This window comes from Struthio camelus, chromosome 1, assembly GCF_040807025.1.
Source record: "Struthio camelus isolate bStrCam1 chromosome 1, bStrCam1.hap1, whole genome shotgun sequence".
Lineage (NCBI taxonomy): Eukaryota > Metazoa > Chordata > Aves > Struthioniformes > Struthionidae > Struthio > Struthio camelus.
In genome coordinates this window covers 122,100,758-122,121,259 of record NC_090942.1, presented here as the reverse complement: position 1 = coordinate 122,121,259, position 20,502 = coordinate 122,100,758, and the positions used below count along the sequence as shown (strand labels likewise).

The following is a 20,502-nucleotide window of genomic DNA, read 5'->3' as shown; positions in this document are numbered from 1 at the left end:
TAGTGACATGAGAAATGAAAGTATTGTGCTAGACAGTAGTCCTCTACGCTATTTTTAATTGTTTGTGCAGTCTCATCCAATTAACTCATACCTGCCTGGTTCTCTTTATTCGCAGTGGTAAGCAAGTCCGTCTCCACAGTGAGGAGGGCCCAATTGCGTGGATAGTCGGGATAGATGATTATGGATTCCTTCAAGTTCATGAGGAAGGCAAAGGCATACAGTCTGTGCACCCAGATGGCAACTCTTTTGACATGCTGAAAAACCTCATAATCCCAAAGCAGTCATAGTCCTCCAAGCTGACAGTGCAAAAGAAGGCTCTTTGGTATTTGGCCCCACACAGCTAAACTTGCGTGAAGGTGGGAAGGGTAGATTATGACTTGATATGTTTTTTTCTTCTAATCTCTGATATCTCTGTTCTTTGACGTGGATAACGTCACCACTTAAGAAAAGGTAATTACTTCATTGCTGAAGACCTTTATTCTTCCATGCTAATTTAAAAAAAAAACATTGAGCTTGCTGTTCTTTGTAAGCCTCTATTCTTTAACAGGAATCTGATTGCAAAGGAGTACTTAGCAATGAACAGAACTTACTGTTCATTTACACACTGTATTTAAGACACTGATGTGGCTAAATATTTCATTTTCAAAAGGTGTCTATGTGTTTTTATTGTGCTTTAGCACAATGCAGTACAATCTTTCAGGTTTTTTCTATTTTTTTTTAAAGTAGATTCCGCTTTATGCATTGTCCATGGTGAACTAGAAAGAGCTCACCGTATATTTCTGAATTACTGGGCTTAGCTTTCTGTGTATTCAGATTCAGATCTAAGAAGAAAAACCCTTTAGAGCCTTGCAATTTGCTTCTTCTCCATGTGGGCCTGTTTAACAGTTTACCATCCTGTGCTTTGATCTCAGGTCTGCACCTCTGTCATGGCTGTCATATGTGTTTGGGGAGTTTTCCATCAGCACCTACAAACTGTGGTCATTTACACAAATTTATCTGGACTGTGCTGTTCTTAGTCAGTTGGATCTGAATAAATCATGTCCCATCTCCTCTGAACCATAGTCTTCCAAGAGGCTTTAGCCCCCTAAGAATTGCCCACTGGCTGTTGTAACTGGTGCATCACTTGGTTGCAGTGCCCTTACCCAGGTTTTGGTAGGATCCCCAGTGAGGGGTGGGAAGTCTAATCGGTGAGAATTCAATAGTAATTCTGTTGTAACAGTACTCAAGTTAAGAGATGAAAACGAGAGAAAATGCACTGCTGTCAGGATCCCTGCCGTAAAAAACTACTACAGTGAAAAAGACAAAACGTGCAGTTACCTGTGTGGACGTTCCCTTCCATTGCTACTGTTTTCACACCGTTTCCCAGAGCAGAGCAGCTGGTTGTGCTGCTGGCCATGAGAGGCAAGAGCTTTAACTTCTCCTGACTGGAGAAGAGCCTGCTCTTTGGGCTGCTGCGCCCTTTAGGGCAGGGGTGCCAGGTTGGCCACGTGTGGAAAGCATCACCACGTGGCCAAGCCTGAGCCTCCGCGGGACAGGGGTTTTTCTCCTGGGCCGGGTGAATTCACACCAACACACTCGTCACCAGAGCCCTGACTTCGCGCAGTTCTCTACAAACGAAAGGTGTGTGTCGTAGGTGTGATGTGGCCAGCTTCATTTGGCTTATTACCCTTACCTTGTCCTTAGAGAGGGTGGATCAGCCAAACTGGTCTCCACTAAACACTTGTGTCTAGTAGCCAGAAATGGGTTGTTAGGGTAAAGTTCAGCTTATAAACAACCTGCACATGTGAGTAGATTGTTTCAGTTACAAAGTTAAGAAGTCTTAAAGCGAGAAAGCTAGGCTGTAATGGCAATTTAGAGTAATCCTTACATATTAGGGTTTAGGCGGTTTGGCAGCAAGTGCTAGAAAGAAATTGAGTTGTTCCTATTATAGTTAGGATTTTATGCTCCATGTGACAGTGTGTTTCTGTGTGTGCCTGCTTGTCTGTCCCCTGCTGTTTCGTTGTCCCCAGTGGTCTGCAGCATACAAGACGGCGCAGCAACATTGCATAGAAGTTTATGGGGGAGCGTGAACAGCTGTTAATTGGCTTAGTTAGAATAATATGCATGAACACCAATTTTTGCTTTTTCCCACCAGATACTGATGAAAAGGAAAATGTATTTTGATTTCAAAACCGCTTTAGGCTGTTAATTTGTGACTCCTTTATTTCAGAGTCAAATATTGATGCATGTTAACAATCAAAGGAAACTTGAGTCTCTGTTAATAAAGTTTAAATACAAAGAAAACCCTGTTTTTATATATCGGAAAAAAGTAGAAGAGGGAAAAAGTAGAAAAGAAATTAAGGCGCACAAGGAAGATGTGTAGGAGCGCACACACATCTTCCTTGTGCAGCTTCACTTTTCTACTTTTACTTTCAAATAGCTTATGAGCAATGCATGCTGCTGCTAGTCAGCTGCGGAAAGCATAGTTCTGGCACTATTTTTTCCAGTTCTGGCGCTATTTTTTCCACCCTAGAGTTTTAAGAAGCTTTAGATTTGTACCTCAATCTGAAATTTGCAGCTGAAACGCTCTCTCTGTGCTGGTGCAGTAGGATATGCCTCTAGGAAGCGCCTTTGCTCTCACTCAGCTTCCGGATAGACTGATGGGTGCCTGTACAGATGTCTTTTAATGACCTGGTCATGCATCAGGTTTTGATTTGAATTGCTTCCTTAAAACATGCTCTTCCTGTACAGGTACAGTAGAAGGATGATGGGGAAGAAATGATAAACCATACACCTGTGTAAGGGCAAAACGGAGTGCCTGCAGAACTTCCCATGGCTAAGCTGCCACAGTGTCTGAACAGCAGGCAGATTTATTTTTTTAATAGTAAAATGCTGCAATCTTTCATAGCTGCTCTCTTTCCTTTTTGGATTTCTTCATAACTTTTTTAATGAAAAGCTTGTTTTATTCTTATTTTAAACTGTAGGATTATTCTGAAAAAAATTGCGTTGGAAACAAATTCAGCATTTAATTTCTTTTCTGTAAATGAGAACTGGACATGTGGACATTTTAAGTGTGGACATGCTGGAGCATAGCTAGATGGGGTGGGAATACACCATTTTTGCCTTCACACTTGTTAGTGGCCTCTCCTTGTGTGTATAAAACTACCTGTTGTCTTGAGGAGAGGAAACAACCTTGAGCTGGAGGAAGCATTTGCTAGAAACCTGACTTTTGCTTCAGATGTACCAAAGAACTTTACGAAGAAAATTCCTGTTTCATACAGAGTGGCTGAATAAGGTCATTCTGACTAGCAGCTGTTACTGTCAAGAAAGCCAGTGTACCTTCTTATACCACACTTATCTTTAGGTGTATGGAGAAGACGGCCAGTAATCTTACTCTTTTTGTGCCAAACTTGGCACACCCAGAAAGCTGCAACAGTTTGCTATGAAAATCCTTGTTATTGTTATTCTTTAGGTAAGACAGACAAATGCGGTGCAGAACAGGCTCTGGACGTAGGTTTGGAGAATCAGTCAACTCCAGATCCAGAAGTAATGCACTGAACATTTTTTATTAAAATGTCTAGATTAGTAAAACACCTCTTTCATTGTGAGGCTGATGTCCTATCTGAAACTATTTTCTTGATGAAGTGCTTTCAAAAATCATCTACTATGGTGCCTGTATTTCTGCGACTTCTTTTTTTTCGTCCAGACTCTGTTATAAAACTTCTCGTTACACATTGTGAAAATATCTATAGAGATCGTTTACCGATAGGAAAACTCCTGCAGAGCATGCAGGGTGCAGTGGCTTGTGCCTATGTTCAGAAAAATTAAGCAGGTTGTGTACAGACAGAACCGATGGAGTTTCCAAAGATTTGAAAAAGTTTATTATACTTAAATGTAAGAGTTCATGCAGTACATCTCACAACTATTGAAATGTTTTGTAAGACTTCAGAGCATTTTTAAATATATACTTAGCAAATATAATATATTTGAAGGGCTATTATCTAGAAATAGTGTTAAAGCATTTAATACAACTTTTCTTTCTTTGCTCTTTCTAATTCAGCTGCAAGACAGCAGCAGTCTGAAAAAAGTCCTCTCTGTAACTACTTTGGAATATATGATAGCTATGTAAAAAAATTTGAAGTGCAGCTTGATATCTGGCATGAAAACGATTTGTGCTACAGAGAGCTGATTCCTGGGGGGAGCTGGTTTGATAGAAGCATTTGCATGCATAAGTTATTGTAGTGATGCACAGCACTGCTGAGACACCAAAGAAATTATATCTAGGCGGAAGTAAGAACAGAGATCAAAACCGATGGCATTCAGCAGACTGTGGTCATGCAATAAACAATACAGAAAAAAAAAGAACTGCAGTGAAGAACCGTAAACTGATGCGTTTGGACATCTTGCATTAGCATGTTTCATTAGCGACTCTGGGTTATTATCAGTCCTCCAAGACCGTTCCTTTAAAATGTAATGTGATTAAAATAGAATAAATTAAATCCTTGTATTTTAAAGTACATGAACTGTCAGATACATTACTTCAAAATAAATAATTTTTCAAAAATACAACATCTGTTATTCTTACTGAAGCTTTGTGTTTTATATATAAAAAGAAATCAAACTCATTATTCCTTTGGCTACAGGATTTTATTAATATTTTAACAGTTTTCTTTTACATAATAAATAAGCAAAAATGCCTTACATTTTTAGGGAATACATATATAATTCTGAGCATTAATAGGTTGTTTGTCTTGCGTGCTTTTTCACCTACATTTGCCAAATAGCTCATACCTGCATCATATAAAAAAAGCAAAATCTAATGTTCAGGAAAAAATGGAGTAATAAATTTTCTCTGTGTTTCTTTGAAGTATAACTGAAAGGCTGAAAAAATACTTAGTGTCATGCTTTGTGATTTTTAGAGAAATACCATATTCTGGTAGGTATCCCATTCATAAAAATAGCATTTCCATTTTACCTCAGTGATATATTCTCCGATTTTAAACCTATTGTCCACTGTGCTTAATTTCATTAAATTAGTTAAGTAGCTTTTTTGAAACTTCTGGGCTACTGCGATCTGGAGAGAACTCTGTTACCTTATCACCTTATTTACACTGCAGTGTTTCTGTTAATAGGGTAAAAACTGTGAGGCGTCAATACAGGATTAACGTTTCCAACTTTACTTCTTAGTAAAATATTTCTCCCCTTTCTCTTTCTCTCTCTCTGGCCACATCGTTTACTTACTACGCCTAAAACTCCCCTAAGACTTAAAATCTTATCAAGTCCCATGGTAAAGATATCTGTGGCTCAAATAAGTATGGTAGAGAGAAACGAGGTTACTTTCCATAACGTATTCCAATTCACACTCTACTTACGTGACATAATTTTTTCCAATTATTAAAAACACTGCCGCTGCCAGTGGCTGCACCACATGCTGCATTAAGTGTATACTAGGAACATCTGTAGTTGAACTGACTAAAAGTCTATGTCTGAACTCATGTTTTTCTCTCAACATAATTTACTCACATTCCAGATGTGAACGTGCAATTGGTGTTTCTATTTTGGAACGGCAAGAAAAATGTTTCACACATTTTTTTAATCACAAATTTTTTCTGAAACCTACTCTGTATTATCATATGTGAACACATAATTGATTCATTATTTCCTAACAGGGAAAAATTCATGTATCTGAATATCACATACTGTAAAACATCTGTGGGAGAATGATGGAACACCTCCTTTACTCATGCTCATTGAATAAAGCCTGAAAGTGTGAATAACAAGGTAGACACTGGAAAATATTTTGTGGTATTTTACTGAGAAATATCAATGGCATTTTTTAACTGAGGCCAAATTTGTACGTTCCTGAAAACATGTTTTTATAATGAGAAGTACTTACAAGAACAGAAAAATACACCAGACTGACTTTGTGTGCAGCAATACCACTAATGAGGTATAAAGAAAAGCGTAGTATGAGAGAGTCATGCATTAGGTTTCTTTTTAATGATGCAAACAATGTCAGTTACTCCTTTATAGGGCATGTTTTTAATTTAACAAAATTAACATACAAGTCTTAGCATAATTGTATCTTTTAAGAAGTAAGTCAGGTCTTTATTAGTAACACTGGTTGGGAAGGCTATTAAACAAAGCCACTGTAAAACAGCCTTGTGTCTCATCGTTTAAATTTTTAAAATCAGAATGGTAAGAAAATTCACTCATAACATTTATTTAGCCCTGCTACCTTCTCCAGCTTTAGAAGAACCATAGAGTGCAGTTATACTGAATGTGTTGGTTTGGTTTTGGTTTTTTTTGTTAAAAAGTCAGTATTGTGGTAATGGCTGGGTAGGTATCTTTGTTGCTTTTTTAGCTCATGAAGAAGTCAGACAACTGTGAACTTGCAAGTGTATTGCATCAATTTTACTTCGTAATAGTCTTCTCTGTTAAGCCTTCGAACTGGAAGCAATAAAAATACTGAAAATTATTTTCAAACATATGCTTTAAAAGCGTTTGTTTACTCATAACAATAAATATTCATACATGCAAGGAGGTAACTGCATTTTATTGCTGCATATAGAGACAGAAAGTGTGTAATTAAAAAATGTTTACATTTCATTACATCCGTTTAAGGATTTTTATCTGCCAAGGTGCAATCCATGAGGAAGTACTTTTCCCTATTGCACAAGCCAGGTAAGCAGTTTATTTAGAGAGAGAATCCTACAGAGAGCCTGGTAAGAGAGAGAAAATTTGTAAAATGTAAACTAGCCTTGAACTGGGCTAAGAAATGGAGCTGAATACAGCTGAGTCAGATCTACAGTAGCCTTCCTGTAAAATATTCTCTGACTCCGATGCTGTAACGGTTGATGTTTACACATATTATTTAGGGAGTCATTCATCGTTTTATCAGGGGCACACAATATTTGGGGAAGTGGCTGAAAGACAAAGTGGACTGACTGTTGTCAGTAAAACACACATCGATCTGTACGTCTCCTCATTTCCCGATTTGGAAATTTTACAAAGTAAAAAAAAGGAGGGGAAAAAATCTATTCCTAATATGCTGGAAAAAATTTAAATGCATGCTGTATACTTTCTGCTTGCTAGTTTACTGGTGCAAATTGAGATGTGTGCAGTGTTCAGTCGATGTATTCAAACTCCGCTTTCCTTCAAGTCCAATCTGGTTTTTTGTGGTTGCGCAATGATTCTTCATATTCAGATTGTCCACGGACTTATTTGTGAAGTGCATGAATCAGTCAGATATTAATCTTACCTTTGCGTTGACAATGAGATTTATGTTTAAGGAAGTGCAGCGTGTTAAAAGCTGAACTCTTCAAATTTCAGAACGCTACCAGTAAGTTTAAAATAAAGCATAAATGTTCTTTGTACCCTTGACTATAAAGAAAACATTTCTGGTGTTCTTATCATCAGGACGTACTTTTGACTAGCTGGTTTGAAAAACTGCACAGTCTTCTCCTAGAATCGTCACTGACACACACTTTTTAGAAGTTTCTTTTTCTTATTCCAACGTTTTCATGGGGAATAGTCTTAAGTTCCTGCTACGTAATTTTTGCCAATTTGCCATGTCAAGACCTGTAACCCCTTAGTAGGTATCTTTATATGTATTAATCTGCCGTGATATAATTTCTTGTCAAGATGAATGGTGATGGCAACAATCTCTGAACACTGAAACCTATGTTAAGTAAATCAAATTTAGAGTTAAAACAACTTTTGGATAATTAATAAATAAGCATTTCCCAAGTTTTGTTTAGTTAGTACAGCTGTATCATGGATACTAAAATCAGCACTCTAAACAAAGTTCATTTGTCAGGATGTTTAACACATGGATGGAGAGTTGATGTAAGGTGTCACACAGTTTGTCAAAAAAGTATCTAAACTAGAGTGTATCGTAATGATAGAAAAATCTTGCATGTATTTTGGAAAGTAGGGCTTAAGGAAAAAGAAGTTCTCCATATAAATCTCTGCATATAACACCTATCGTTTAATTTTGTTGCACACTATAAAGTAACAAAAATAAGATCTGTTACATGTCTTCTCACTGGCACCAGAGCTTAATCTGTGACAACAAAGCACTGAAGCTAGATGTATTTTTTCTGACCTGAAAGGTACTGTTACACATGGCTTGTCAGGAGCACACAAGTCTGTCCCTCACTGACCTTCAGCTATGCTCAGTAAACGTAACCATGTTTTCTCATGCTTTTTGGAAATCATTGCAGTTTGGCTTCTTAATTAAAAGTAAATACTCGCCTATTTTCGTCACCTTCCATTGGCTATTATTACAGAAGTTCCAATATAATGGGGTAGGGCAGATTCCTTGTGATTTTCTGGAGAAGAAGCTGATGAGGGGCTCTGGTTTTTGTAAATAAATGTATTTACTTCCTCGGAACTGTATCCATAATTTTCTCCTACGTGTCCTGTGGCTGTACATGACGAAGTTTGAAATGTACCATGTTTGGCCAGAACATGGTGATAGTTTAGAAGCACAAATGGAACTTGTCCAGAGGCTCTCACATCCATCACACGTTCACTTTCAGAGTCATGATCAAGCTTTACAGTCATTCTCTCATCGTTGTCCAGTTCATCTAGATTTGTGGCATGATGACTAATATGCCCATATTTGGGTTCTTTCATACAAATCCTTCTTGTTTGCTCATATACTGAGGGAACTGGCAGGAGATGACTTAATTGTCCTATAGCTTTAGACTGGAAACATTCCGATTTTGGCAGCAAGGAATTGGCAATTGAGTTTGAAAAGGAACTTTCATTAATGCTCATTTTTTGTTGTAGGTCTCTGTTAAAAGCTAACTTGTTTTCTTCTTTAATGAGATGGTGAGGTGGCTGAATCCTGGTTTCTATTTTGTTGGGTTTCATGATGCTGGAATCATAAATCTCTTCTTTGTATCTGCTGCCTGGCATGGGTGCTGTGCAGCTTGTAAAGTTGTCAGATAGAGCATCTTGGCTGTATCTTCTGTTTGATATGGGCACTTGCAGGAAAGAGAAAACATGTTAATTACTGCAGACTGGCACTCATATAACAGTTAGAGACTGACACTTTCTGTGACTGAACTTTAATACCCATTTGGTTTGGGCCAGATCCAAGTCCCACTGAAGTCATCAGAGACATTCCCATTTGCCTCAGTGGCTTTGGATAAGTCCCTTTACGGCAGTACTGAAAAGTCAAAAAACATACAGAAGTGTTGAGCAATTCTGAATGTTTTCCCTACTGCTATATGTGAGATGCCCACTTGTTTGTTTGACTGCATAATTACAAATCACTGTCATTATTAATATGGTCAAATCAGGAAATTAATTTAAAGATTTAAGTATTTTGAAATGTGACTTGCTATCAGAAACCTTAGACTCGCTTCGTAACTCCACAACTGATTTATCAAAGCAAAAGGAGCCTTTACTAAATGTTAACATTTACGGTCAAACAGGATTCATCCTTCCATATGCTGGACTCTTGCCCTTGTAAAGAAAGTGAAGAGAGTGTATAGTATTAGATACTGACTTGTGTCATATTGAAGACTGTTTCTTTGAAAAACTAGCATCAGATATTAAAAACATCCATTGAAAAAGAACAGAAAAACCTTTTGAATAATTATGCATCTCCGCTTTTGAGGTAACAGTAATACATAATAAAATTATGTGTGTAATATCATCTACAGCATAATCATGCTGAAAATGTTTAAGTTCAAATATAGGAGTATTAAACAGAGTATGTATTGAAATTCAGAAGCTAGATTCTTAAATTTTGTAGAGAGTTTGCACCTAGGATTTCTATTCAGGCTTTTTTTCTAAATATGTTGAGTAATTGGCTGCTTTTCTCTAAAGTCTCTGCATGGTGGCTAAATTCATTTAACAATTTTTATTTTTGTATCACTTTCTACTTGGCTCAGAAAGCTTTTGCTTTTTGGGCAGTCCTATCTACAAATGGTCAGAGAAAAAGCGACTGTTTTACTCCTATGCAGTATGGCTAAAATTAGGTATTAATTTTTTTGCACTATCTATCTTGTACGCACAGTGTGACGGTTATACTACTGGAGCTGAAAAGTACTGGGCATATTTGGAAGTTTTACATTAAAGGTTAAATGAGGCACTTCCAAATTTCTCAAATGAAAACTAAGCTCCGTTTTGTGTCATGCTCACTGCAAGACCTGAACACCTAAAGTACCTTTTGAAATGGAATTTTCTGTTTTTCTAAAATTGTTATTCAACATCTTGAAAGTTTTGGCGTTTCCCCATAGTGGTTGCTGCCATAACTGCACCCGCTAATAATTAAATACTCCCTGTGCTACAGTAGACTGGCAAAGCCTTCGTATATAACAGAGGAAGCAGAAATAGCTTAATTGTACCTTTTTTTATATGCACAGCTTCATTAATTTCAGAGTGAGTTGAACCACATAATTAACATCAGAATTTAAACTGGAATCTGGATCCAATTTCTCCTGGATCAACCCACCACCCTCTGAGAAACAACAACCTTTCAAGTTATTGTTTTTAATTTCTGTGTATACATTTTGTACCATGAAGTACATGCAGTCCTAAGTGAACTGAATTCTCGACAGCTGTTGAAAAACGGACCTCTTAGATCACAAATCAAAATGGGTTCAGCCACATTCTTGAGTATAACTTGGAAATATTACTACTATAATTATACTATGACAGTTTAACTCCACAGCTGGCATTCTTACCATAAAATAAGTATCCATGCTGGGAGTTACCGAAGTATAACTAATACGATTTAACTGATCTGGTATACTTGTTTTGGTGTTTTCCTAAACTCGATACATTCAAAGGAGTGATGGGTTTGTTCTTTTACTGCAGGGTGGAGTACTGTTTACTCTATGGCTCTGCTCTAATCTGTGAACTGCAGATTGTCCTTTTCCATTTTTAGAGCCCACACTTGTAAGAAGCTAAAGCATCACAGCAATCAAAGGGGCCTTGTCTTGTTATCTTCATTTTTCTGATCTCATATTCTGCTGGGCTGATGGCTGTCTTCTGAGAAGCAAGAAGTAATTTGCATACTTGATTTTATAGGATATTATCCATTTTGTTCTATCCTTTTCTGTTTCTCAGACACAGTTTTGATCTCTTTCCTTGAGGAAGAAGGTAAGCGCCACTGGTTAATTGTTTGCAGGCTTCCATTAAAGTTGTCAGCACGTTTGTGGAGTTAGAGCAGACAGTTAAGCATGTCATATGTTTTCAGTGCAACAGAGAACAGTAGTTTTTGTCTGCTTGCATTCAGAACTGTTGCTGGAGCTGGACTAAAACCTGCTTTTGTCTTCCTTTGCAGACAAAAGCCCAAGCAGGCCCCGGGAAAAAAATCCTCCCGGTGACTTTTCTCATACAAAATTTAGTAGAAAGCTGACCAGCTGCCCTGTGCTGCTAACAGAAGGGCACCATCCTCAGACTGCTTCCACCCATCTCGCAAGTGGGCAGTTGCTGGAGTACCTGCCTCAGCAGGTGCATGGGTATCCCGTACCTATTGCACATTCTCGACCACTAAGAAATGCTTTGCAGTCATTGAAGTCAGTGCGTTAATTTAGGATGCTTTCCCGATCACTCTTCTGTCAGAGCAACTCAGCTATGCTAAATGAGATAGCTGTATTGCACATCTAAGGCTGTATATCATACCGGAGTGATAGCTTTCTGGAAGGCCCTTTTTACTTACTTACTTACTGCCTCCAATCACAGTAGCCTGCAACTGCACTAGTCAACTGGCTCCATCAGGCATCATGTTTCTATTAATTCTTGCACACTGGGTGCACCTTGGGCAAGGTGAAGGAAAACTTGGAGATGATAGCTCACCTCACTTGGCAGCCTGCTCGGAGTTCAGTGTCCAACCACCCAAACGGCCATGGTAAGCCACTCTAGGAGGTATTGGTCTTTCTTTGTTTGAAACACGTCCGGTCATAGATACAGTATACTAGAGCAGCCTGTGCAAGTTGGTGCTGCAGGGAGGAGCGTTCCCTCCTAACCTTTGCGTAGTACAGTCTAAGTATGATGGTGTGCAGTATGGGAAGGATGCCTGCAGAAGACACCTCATTCTCAAATATCCCCTACCAAGAAGTTAATAGGTAGAGCTGGTCCTTGTTTTGACATTGCCCCATCTATTTCAATACAAATAAAGGAAAGGCATCTTAAACCAGCTTAAGGTGAAGAAAGACGGATACTTCGCGCTGATCTTCATCCAAAAGGTATGAAGTCCTTATTAGCAGAGAGTTTTGCATCCTATTACAAACGCTGTCTATTTTTAGAACAGAGCTGAACCTTTGCACATGCATGCTTTGTCTTGCATAATTTTTCTAGGGCTTTGTGATCTACATTCATCACAAAAAAGCGTACTGACAGTTCTTACATATTCTGAGAAGACAATATAGCAGCACTTGACTGTTTATACATAGCCCATGATGTTTCAATATGCTTCCTAATCCTTGGCAGGGCAGGGCCTTCCAGGAAGAGGAGCAATGACTCTTTGTCACTCTGAGCTTTGCTAAAGACCAATGAGCAGAGCCTCTGTCCTGCCCTGTCCACACACTCCGGCTGTGTCAGAGAGGCACGTGGCACTCCACTGGGTGAAACCATGCAAAGGTGCAACAGACCTGAACACTGTCCACACCCATGAAAAACTCATCTTTTAGCTCAGCCCAATACCTGTGCTGGGTCCTGGCCTGAATCCTAATTTCTCAGTTACTCTCCCTCCAAAAACAACAGCAAGACAGAATGATCTTCAAGATCCCTTTGCCACTAGGGGATTACATTTTTCAATGAAGCTGTCATATATTGCTTCCAGTTGTCCAATGCTAAAGCTGGGAGCTGGTTTGCGGAGGAGGAAGGTAAAGGGGAACTTTTTCACAGGTTTCCTTAGAATTCTTCAGGATTTCTTGAGCTCTCCCATGAACTGTGGGACTAAACTTCACACAGATAGTACAGACTGGACAGCTGCAGAATTTCCTTACTGAGTAGCATGGATGCCGCAGTATCTACAGTAGTAATATATCCATTCAAGTGCACAAAGGGAACATCCCTGACTGAGAAGATGGTTGCCTTCTCTGAAGAGAGTTTCTTTTCTGACGACTAGGCCAGCTGGAAAAAAGTGGAAGAAGCTTCAAAACCAGATTCTGAGGCAGCAGCATCTGATTTGCAGGCAGTTTTATCTGCTACGTGCTTTTCCAGAGCTTTGGTGGCTTGGCCTGATAATCTTAAAATCTCTGATCGCTCCAAAAGAAAGTATTTTCCATAGTGAAAAATGTATCTGGCCTACGGCATTTCTGGCAGATGCCTCTATAGATGTGATGTGGAATAGCCCTAGCATCCAACCCGGCTGCCAGATGTCATATTTGGCATTGCCTTTGGATTGAAGATAATGACACTAAGCAGATCCTTTCTGCTTTGAAGCTTACTGGCTGTCAATTTTTCAGTGAACCACTGGAAAAAGCAGCAGCTGACAGTGTAAGGAAGATCAGATGCCCCTTTCCATTCAAAGCAGAAAGTCACTTCCAAAGGTCCAGATTTCTGCCACGGTCTCAGCAAAATTACCGCAGGGCTAATTCTACCTTAGGGGAAACAAACTCTGGAGCAATTAGAGATAAATCCTCTGTATGCAGGGGAGGCTCTTTTTTCCTCCATGTTCCCATTACACTGTGTGAACTCCAGGGGTCATAATCCCTGACCAGGCCTGAGTTTCACCATTTTCCTTTTTTTCCTTCCTAAATAGTCCAATTGTAAGTGAACTTCCAGAGATTTAATTGTACATAGTCATTTTTCATCAAATTCCCAACAGCTGAACAGCCTTCAAAATATATCCTTGCTCAAAAGAGAGCCCACATATTCCAACTTCAGCAGAAGAAGCAGAATCAGGGGTAAGCATTGCTGGCCTGAGAACTCCATTTTCCTGTTCACAAGGAAATGGGGAAGGTATGCATGTATTATGAAACTGAAAAATGCCAGTATTTGCTTACACTTTTTTGTTTAGATTTTTTTTCCTGAATAGATTTAACAGTATTCCTGTGGAATCCTCCTGATTTCCTATATTTATTAGGGGTTATCTGCCCACACTAACTGGCTGACAGTATATTGTTTGTCTGCTGCCACGCTCACCAGGCCTTTCCTGCCAATGTTATGGCCAGAGTCAGTATTACAGACCCTGTTCCCCAAAGAGGCTGTTCTTTCTACATCCATTCTACGGGTCTGACCAGCAAGGAGTGGATCTACTTTCTCAGTCTCGTGTCACCTATTAGTTTGGAAGCAGACAAGACAACCTGGGCCGACTTCAGTATACCTACTATAGCTTTGTTCCTGCAAAAGTGCCTGGGGGAAATTTACTTTAACCCTTATACTAATCCACAAAAGATGTAACCTTTTTCTTTTCCATGAGGTTGTGGCATCTTTAGAAAGGATAAAATCATTTCTAAACCATCTCTTACTTGTGGTCTAAAGCTACTCCTTTTTACACCCAGTCCACAACAGCAACAAATGGAAGCCAACACATTAGATGAGCGTGGGCTCAGAAAATACATTTAAACTGCATTAAACTACATGAGCTTCAATCTTGCCCGCTTTCAATCAAAATGCAGAGCAATAAAGTACTATGTTCCAGTCAGCTGGGTGAGGACAAATGGTTCTCTGAAGGACAAAACTACTGGACTCGAGCCTCTGTGGGAGAGACATTCAGTGTCTGATATCTACTTCTGTCCAATGTAACAAGCTCAGCTTTAAACATCTGCAGCTACCCCCTTTGGACTGAGTATATCTAATGTCATTCATGTCCCTAAATGAATTAATGCTTCTTCATATACTTAAATAATTTTAAGCCTATCTTTTCCACCTTTTTTCCCCTATTGCTTCCTACATCCCATCTGTAACCAAGTTAGAAGAAAGATATATTTCCAACTAACTTTGTAATAGTACATCAACGTTGATAGATGTAATGCATCTGACATCTAAGAATTAGAATGTATTTTCAGCTTGTTTACGTTCTACTTCACAGTTTTGCAATGGTAATTCTTATAAGTTGCCATGTCAGAGAAGCCAATGTCTTCATATAGCAGGAAAGACAGTGTATTCATTTAGTCATCCACTATAGCAAGGTAAAGACGTTCAGAATGGCTTCATATTCAGCAAGGACAACCTTCAATTTTTATGGGCCTAGATCACGTTTATTTTAATTTCCCTATGTGGACTACAGTATATTTGTTTCTTTCTGACTGCAGGGGCAACCAACCTGAGTAATTCTGCCTAGTGACTCTGCTAGTGCAAAGCGTGAAGACAAACTACACCAGTATTAAAGGAGGTGGTATCTCTGCCCCCTTCTGAAAGTGGATACATTTTTGCAACTGATGCTTTCACAGTACTCCCAATCAAGTGCTTATGGTAAAGGGCAGTGGGATAAACATATAAATTCTACAATCATACTGGATGTTACGTTTAACTGTTCCTGGTTTTCTGCATTTCCTAAACATCTTGTATTTCCTATTTTCAAACTACAATTTCAAATATTTCCCAGACACCCCAGAGCTTCTCTTTTTTTCTTTCTTTGAAGTGACACCCACCTTCGTAACTCTGTGCAAGATTATGCCGGACGATGTTCACTGGCTGATCAGGAAGGTTTTTGGATGGCGACTGGCTGCTGGGTACCAAGGGGTTGGCATAATGCCACTGGCATTCTCCATTTGCCTGCAACGTACTCAAGAAAAATCGAGCCACTTCACATGGTGCTCCTTGACTCTGCCCAAACTTAGAAGGCAGCATTTGCTTTTTGCTACCGAAGACATGAGAATCTACAGGGAAGTGTCCATAATGGTAAGAGAAAGGCAAGCTATATGACGGGGCATATAAAAGTTCACTGTTTTCTGAATGGAAGTTTTGTTCTTGAATGGTGGCAGCGTTCACTGCAGGGCTGGATCGCCAGTTTCCCACCTGGCTGCATTCCAGTTTGTCCGTTTGGAATGAGCTGTATTGCTGAAGGAAAGAAAAAAAAAGGAGAGGAGGAGAGTTAAATGACTAACTTTTATATGAAACCACGTAACATGTAATATAGGAGCCCAAAGCCAGGCCTCTTTGAACTGCACTCTCATTGGCAAACAGGACTGGCTCACCGATGCATCTTAAAGTTCCTTGTCTTCACTATAACTTTACCTTTATTTGACATAGGAACAAAAAATAGTTTTGACGGCCTCATGTTAAGGGCATATTTGATAACTTTGCACAGCTGGATTTTAGCTAGTCAGGAAGTTTAAGCAGTTGTAAATATCAGAGGGCGGTAAGTTTGTTACTAAGCACAGGAAGTCATTGATAAATGAAGTTGCAGAATATTAATATGATTTGCATATGGTGAAGACAGTTTGAATGGTAGGAAGACAAAATCTATCCTTTGCATCAACTTCTATTGCAATGATTTTCTCCTCCTGCTCTCTCCCACCCTCTTCTCCAGACTCCAAACATTTTTCAGGCTCTCACTGTTTTGAATGAAGTACATGCACCTGTGGAATTCGGTGCCGTTTCAAGATAATACTAGTAGTAGTAATCATTTTGAAGTCTCAGAATGTCTCCTGATGGGTATCAGTCCCACCAAAGCTGAATTATGGACAATCTCCCTAGTTTCCTTTTGTTTCTGGTTCCAGCTCACCTACTGCCAGATACTGTTAAGTCCTGCTCCAGTGCTGTGTGTGCTTTGTTTCCTTTTCATGAATCGTTCTCCAGCATAAGGAAACTGCCAACATCTATGTGACATAAGAACTCTGTGTATCAATGATGCACAAGATGCATTCTACACCAGCTCAAATTTTCACAGTGCAGCTATCCTTAGTACACTGTTTTCTTCTTTTTACTGAGAAAATGCATTCTTTTCCAAGTACTTTACACACTCCGTAATTCAAAAGCCTTTGTGCTTGCATCACTCGCCAGAGATTGTTTGCACTCTTTGTGCTGTCCACCCCAAGAACAGAACGGTCTTGCTATATTCTGGCCTACCTGGTGGCAGAGCATACTATTGTCAGTTTTACAGTAAGTTCAGGTCCTGATGATCCTGTCCCAAGGACTCTGTCACAAAAACTGCTACGTAAATATTGCTGAAGAAGTCACCTGTTGTGGGTAAGGCGTTGTTCGGAGTTTTGCCTTCATCTTATTAGTTTTGGGTTTTACTATTTTCCTTGTTTCCTGTGAGGTAGACACTGAGTTTCTGCATGAAAACTGTGACTTAGAAATGGTAAGCTGGTCCAGTGACAACTGAAGTTCCTTATACTCAATATCTCTGCAAAAAAAACCATCCAGTAAATTATACTCAAACATATTGCACAAATCCAAAATAGTTCCTTTGGAAATACATGGTAGCTTTCACAATGTTTTTATTTTCATTCTTCCTAGATTTTCATTAGTCTGTAGTCCTGGGTTGAGCTGTTAGGGGGCAGTTAAATTTTTGGTCTGACCCTGTTTCCACTGGAGTCTATCACAAACGGGCCATCAGGAACACAGTAAACGTCTTCCTATTAAATTTCCCTACTATCGGAATCTAAGCTGTGCCAACTTTCTTCTTTAAGCCATCCCTGGCACCCTGTATTTTGCTGCATTGCATTGCATTGCACTTCACAGTCCCTACTGTGAGGAAGATCTGACAGGAAGACACAGATCAGATCAAGTGTCTCCTCTTCGATCAGGAATTGGTCTCTTCCCCGGCTCTTACAATTTGCTCCAAGGAGAGGAAAAGGAGTCAGCTTCCTTCTCCTCCAGTCCAGTGTGCTTGTAACATGCCATAGGAGCTGCAAAGTGTTTTTGATACGCTCTAGATTTTCCTTCCTGTTCTACTCCCTTCTACCTGCCCTGCAGACAGGGTAGATTTTTATACAAAAGAGGCTAGGAAACAAATTAAAGGAAGACTGTGGAGCATCTGTAGCAACATTAATTGCCATAGTTCTGGTGATTAAATTGTCTCCTTTGGTTTTGTCAGAAGTCACAGTGGAGCATATTTTTGAAAGGATAACTAGGAAAAAAAGCTGCTTCTCCCTCATTTCGTATCTAGAATTCCTTTCTTTCACTTGTTGATGATGAACAGCCTGGAACTAAATTCAACTCAAGGATATGCTGTTATATCCCTTGCATAGCTCCCTCCTCTTTACTCACATCACTTGCCTCAACTCATTGGACCCAAGCAGGTTGCAGGCCTGAGTCTTTCTTTAGTGCTGCTGCTGGCTCCCACACCTTTACAGGAATGAGGGCAGCAAAGGCCCAGAAGCGCAGGGCTCAGTACTGACTTCCAGTAGCTTAAGGAAACGCTCTTGTGGTTGTTCAACGCATATAGCTTAACTGTTCACGGTTGTGTAGTAGATACAGCATTGTAACAAGCAAACACACATGACCCCTACCACAGATGTCATGCAAACTTCTAACATATCTTACTTCAAGACATGGACCAGTCTAGACAAAAGAAAAGGACGTATGATTCCCTGCTTCTCTCAACTACTGACTAACATCTGGGGTGCCCACCATCCCCTTTTTTCAGATTGTCTTTTTAATCACAGTTTGTTTCACTGTTGCTTTGCCCTCTTACCTATGCAGTACATCACAGGCTTTGACAAAGTCAGGCTGTGCAATTAAACAAGATATCCCTGTCTATAAAGACATGTTTCTCACTTCCTTCTTTTAGCCACTGCATTTTCAACATGAATTTCTGAGTCTCACAGGTTTATAGCAAGACAGGAATTTCATAATGACTTCATGACTGTAGCCAGAATTCATAAGCCACAGTTCCAAGCCACTGCACATGCACAAGCTCAGTGGGAGCTACTTGCCATTGCGAGAACGTAATTTAGCCCTGAGTATCTGTGGAACCCAAGGTAAGCAAGGGAATCCTTGGTAATTCACCTGTCTCTGAAAGGAGTAGCAATTTCTACCATTTATCTGTCTCAAACTGACACTGTGACCTCTGCTGGATAGCAGTTGCCCTCACCGTGTCTCGACAGTACCTAGCACAGTGCAGTTCTGATGCCAGTTGCAGAACTGGGGTACAGGTCTAACACAAATGACTATCAGCAGTATGACATGTTCAAGCACAAGTTTTATGGTATGCAAGGCAATCATAAGAAATACTAGCTCTTTTTTGCCCAGTGTGCTATTTGTAGTCACGTTCTGCAACTAGAAGGGGAAGGATGCGGGGAAAGAAAAGTGGTTGCAACTTGCAAACACAGAATGATACGGGAAGACATGACTTCAGCAAACCTAAATGATTTAATTAGCAATGAATTAAATACTGATAACATGTAATGGTACAAAGTATTTTGACTTACGTAAGGACATAATTGACACTCACTATGCAGTGAGGCCGTGATGAACGGCTGTTATGCACAATGGTAGCATAGCTCTGTACCCAAACCCAGCCTCCATGCTTGGACAGTAGTCGATAGTACTTGGTTGTGACTTGGCCTTTCACCAGCACTGTAAACACAACGTAAATACATTTCACATCGCTTGAGCTTGTGATCGCTTCCTTATGTGTAAGGGAAGGGGAGGCTTTTCTCTCTCCTCCCGCTCCCTTAAACCCCCCCTCTCCCAACAAACTTTAAGTAGCTTTGCTGCAAAGGTATTTGTTCTGCTCCTTTACACGGTTTTGCAATGTCACTTCACTGTTTACAAATACTATGTTCCAGACTATTTAGGTTTGTCCTTCCTCTTTTCCAGTTTACTCTGCTCTTTTATGCTTATACTCTACAAAAACATTTAATCATTTTAATTTGCTAACTGAAGAAAAGTAGAAGGCAGCAAAAGAATTTTGAGGCAGACAGAACTGAATGAATTTTTCCAGTGTATTTGGAAGCATTTTTTGATATTCATAGCTTGAAAGATTATTGTGTATATTGCACTGTATTTCAGGCTATGCTGCCTTTTCCTCTGTAAGCTCTACACTTTTAAGGCTGGCTTAAAAGGGTAAAATTAAAATATTATTTGATTATTAAACATACAAATAAAGACAGGCCAGAGAGGTGAATCAGTTATCAGATAGATAGATTTAACTGGAAATGTAAATCCTCTGAACACCAGTTTGGATTCTCTGTGAAAAAAGATGTTTTGGCATATGGCTATGCTATAATACGAGCTGTGCAGCATCTCTAAATATTTAATCTAGCCACAAATCTTTCTGGTTCAGTGCTAGGCATTTATTTAATGATTCACAACAAGAGAATAACTCCCAGCCCTTGAAGATCCATTTTCTCTTGTGTGACTCTGGAGCATTTCTCTAGGCAACTCCACCTTCTTGCTCTTCTGTACAATCAGTTACTTGTCATAAAGTAGGAAATAAAAGACTGGTTTTGATACTCAGACTATTGCAAAGCTGCAAGGAGTTGATCAACAGCAGCAACTCCTTGCAGCTTTGTATGAAACACGATAAAGAAATGGAATTATTGCTTGTAAATGCAAGGCTTGTACTACACGGAGCTTACTAGCAAAGCTCACTGTAATTTTGTTGTCTTATTGTACGTGCCTGCTGCAGAAGCAGATACATAACAAGCTAGTCAAATA

At 39.4% G+C, this 20,502-nt stretch overlaps 2 protein-coding genes across 4 annotated transcripts in view; one reads left to right on the top strand and one right to left on the bottom strand.

The window, feature by feature from the left end:
- HLCS (holocarboxylase synthetase) overlaps nucleotides 1–4,548 on the top strand; it is a 138,509-nt gene extending 133,961 nt beyond the window's left edge. For all 3 annotated transcript variants that reach the window (XM_068913666.1, XM_068913676.1, XM_068913686.1), the window contains exon 11: nucleotides 116–4,548. In XM_068913666.1, the coding sequence (XP_068769767.1) occupies nucleotides 116–287 (172 nt within the window). In that variant the 3' untranslated portion in view covers nucleotides 288–4,548. The remainder of the gene's footprint in view (nucleotides 1–115) is intronic.
- A 3,580-nt stretch (nucleotides 4,549–8,128) lies between these two features.
- The window catches only part of SIM2 (SIM bHLH transcription factor 2), a 56,869-nt gene continuing 44,495 nt past the window's right edge, over nucleotides 8,129–20,502 (bottom strand). Inside the window, exons 8-11 of the mRNA XM_068913730.1 lie at nucleotides 19,272–19,419; nucleotides 17,074–17,242; nucleotides 15,543–15,951; nucleotides 8,129–8,972 (exon numbers count right to left, since the gene is read on the bottom strand). Of these exons, the coding sequence (XP_068769831.1) occupies nucleotides 8,245–8,972; nucleotides 15,543–15,951; nucleotides 17,074–17,242; nucleotides 19,272–19,419 (1,454 nt within the window). The 3' untranslated portion in view covers nucleotides 8,129–8,244. The remainder of the gene's footprint in view (nucleotides 8,973–15,542; nucleotides 15,952–17,073; nucleotides 17,243–19,271; nucleotides 19,420–20,502) is intronic.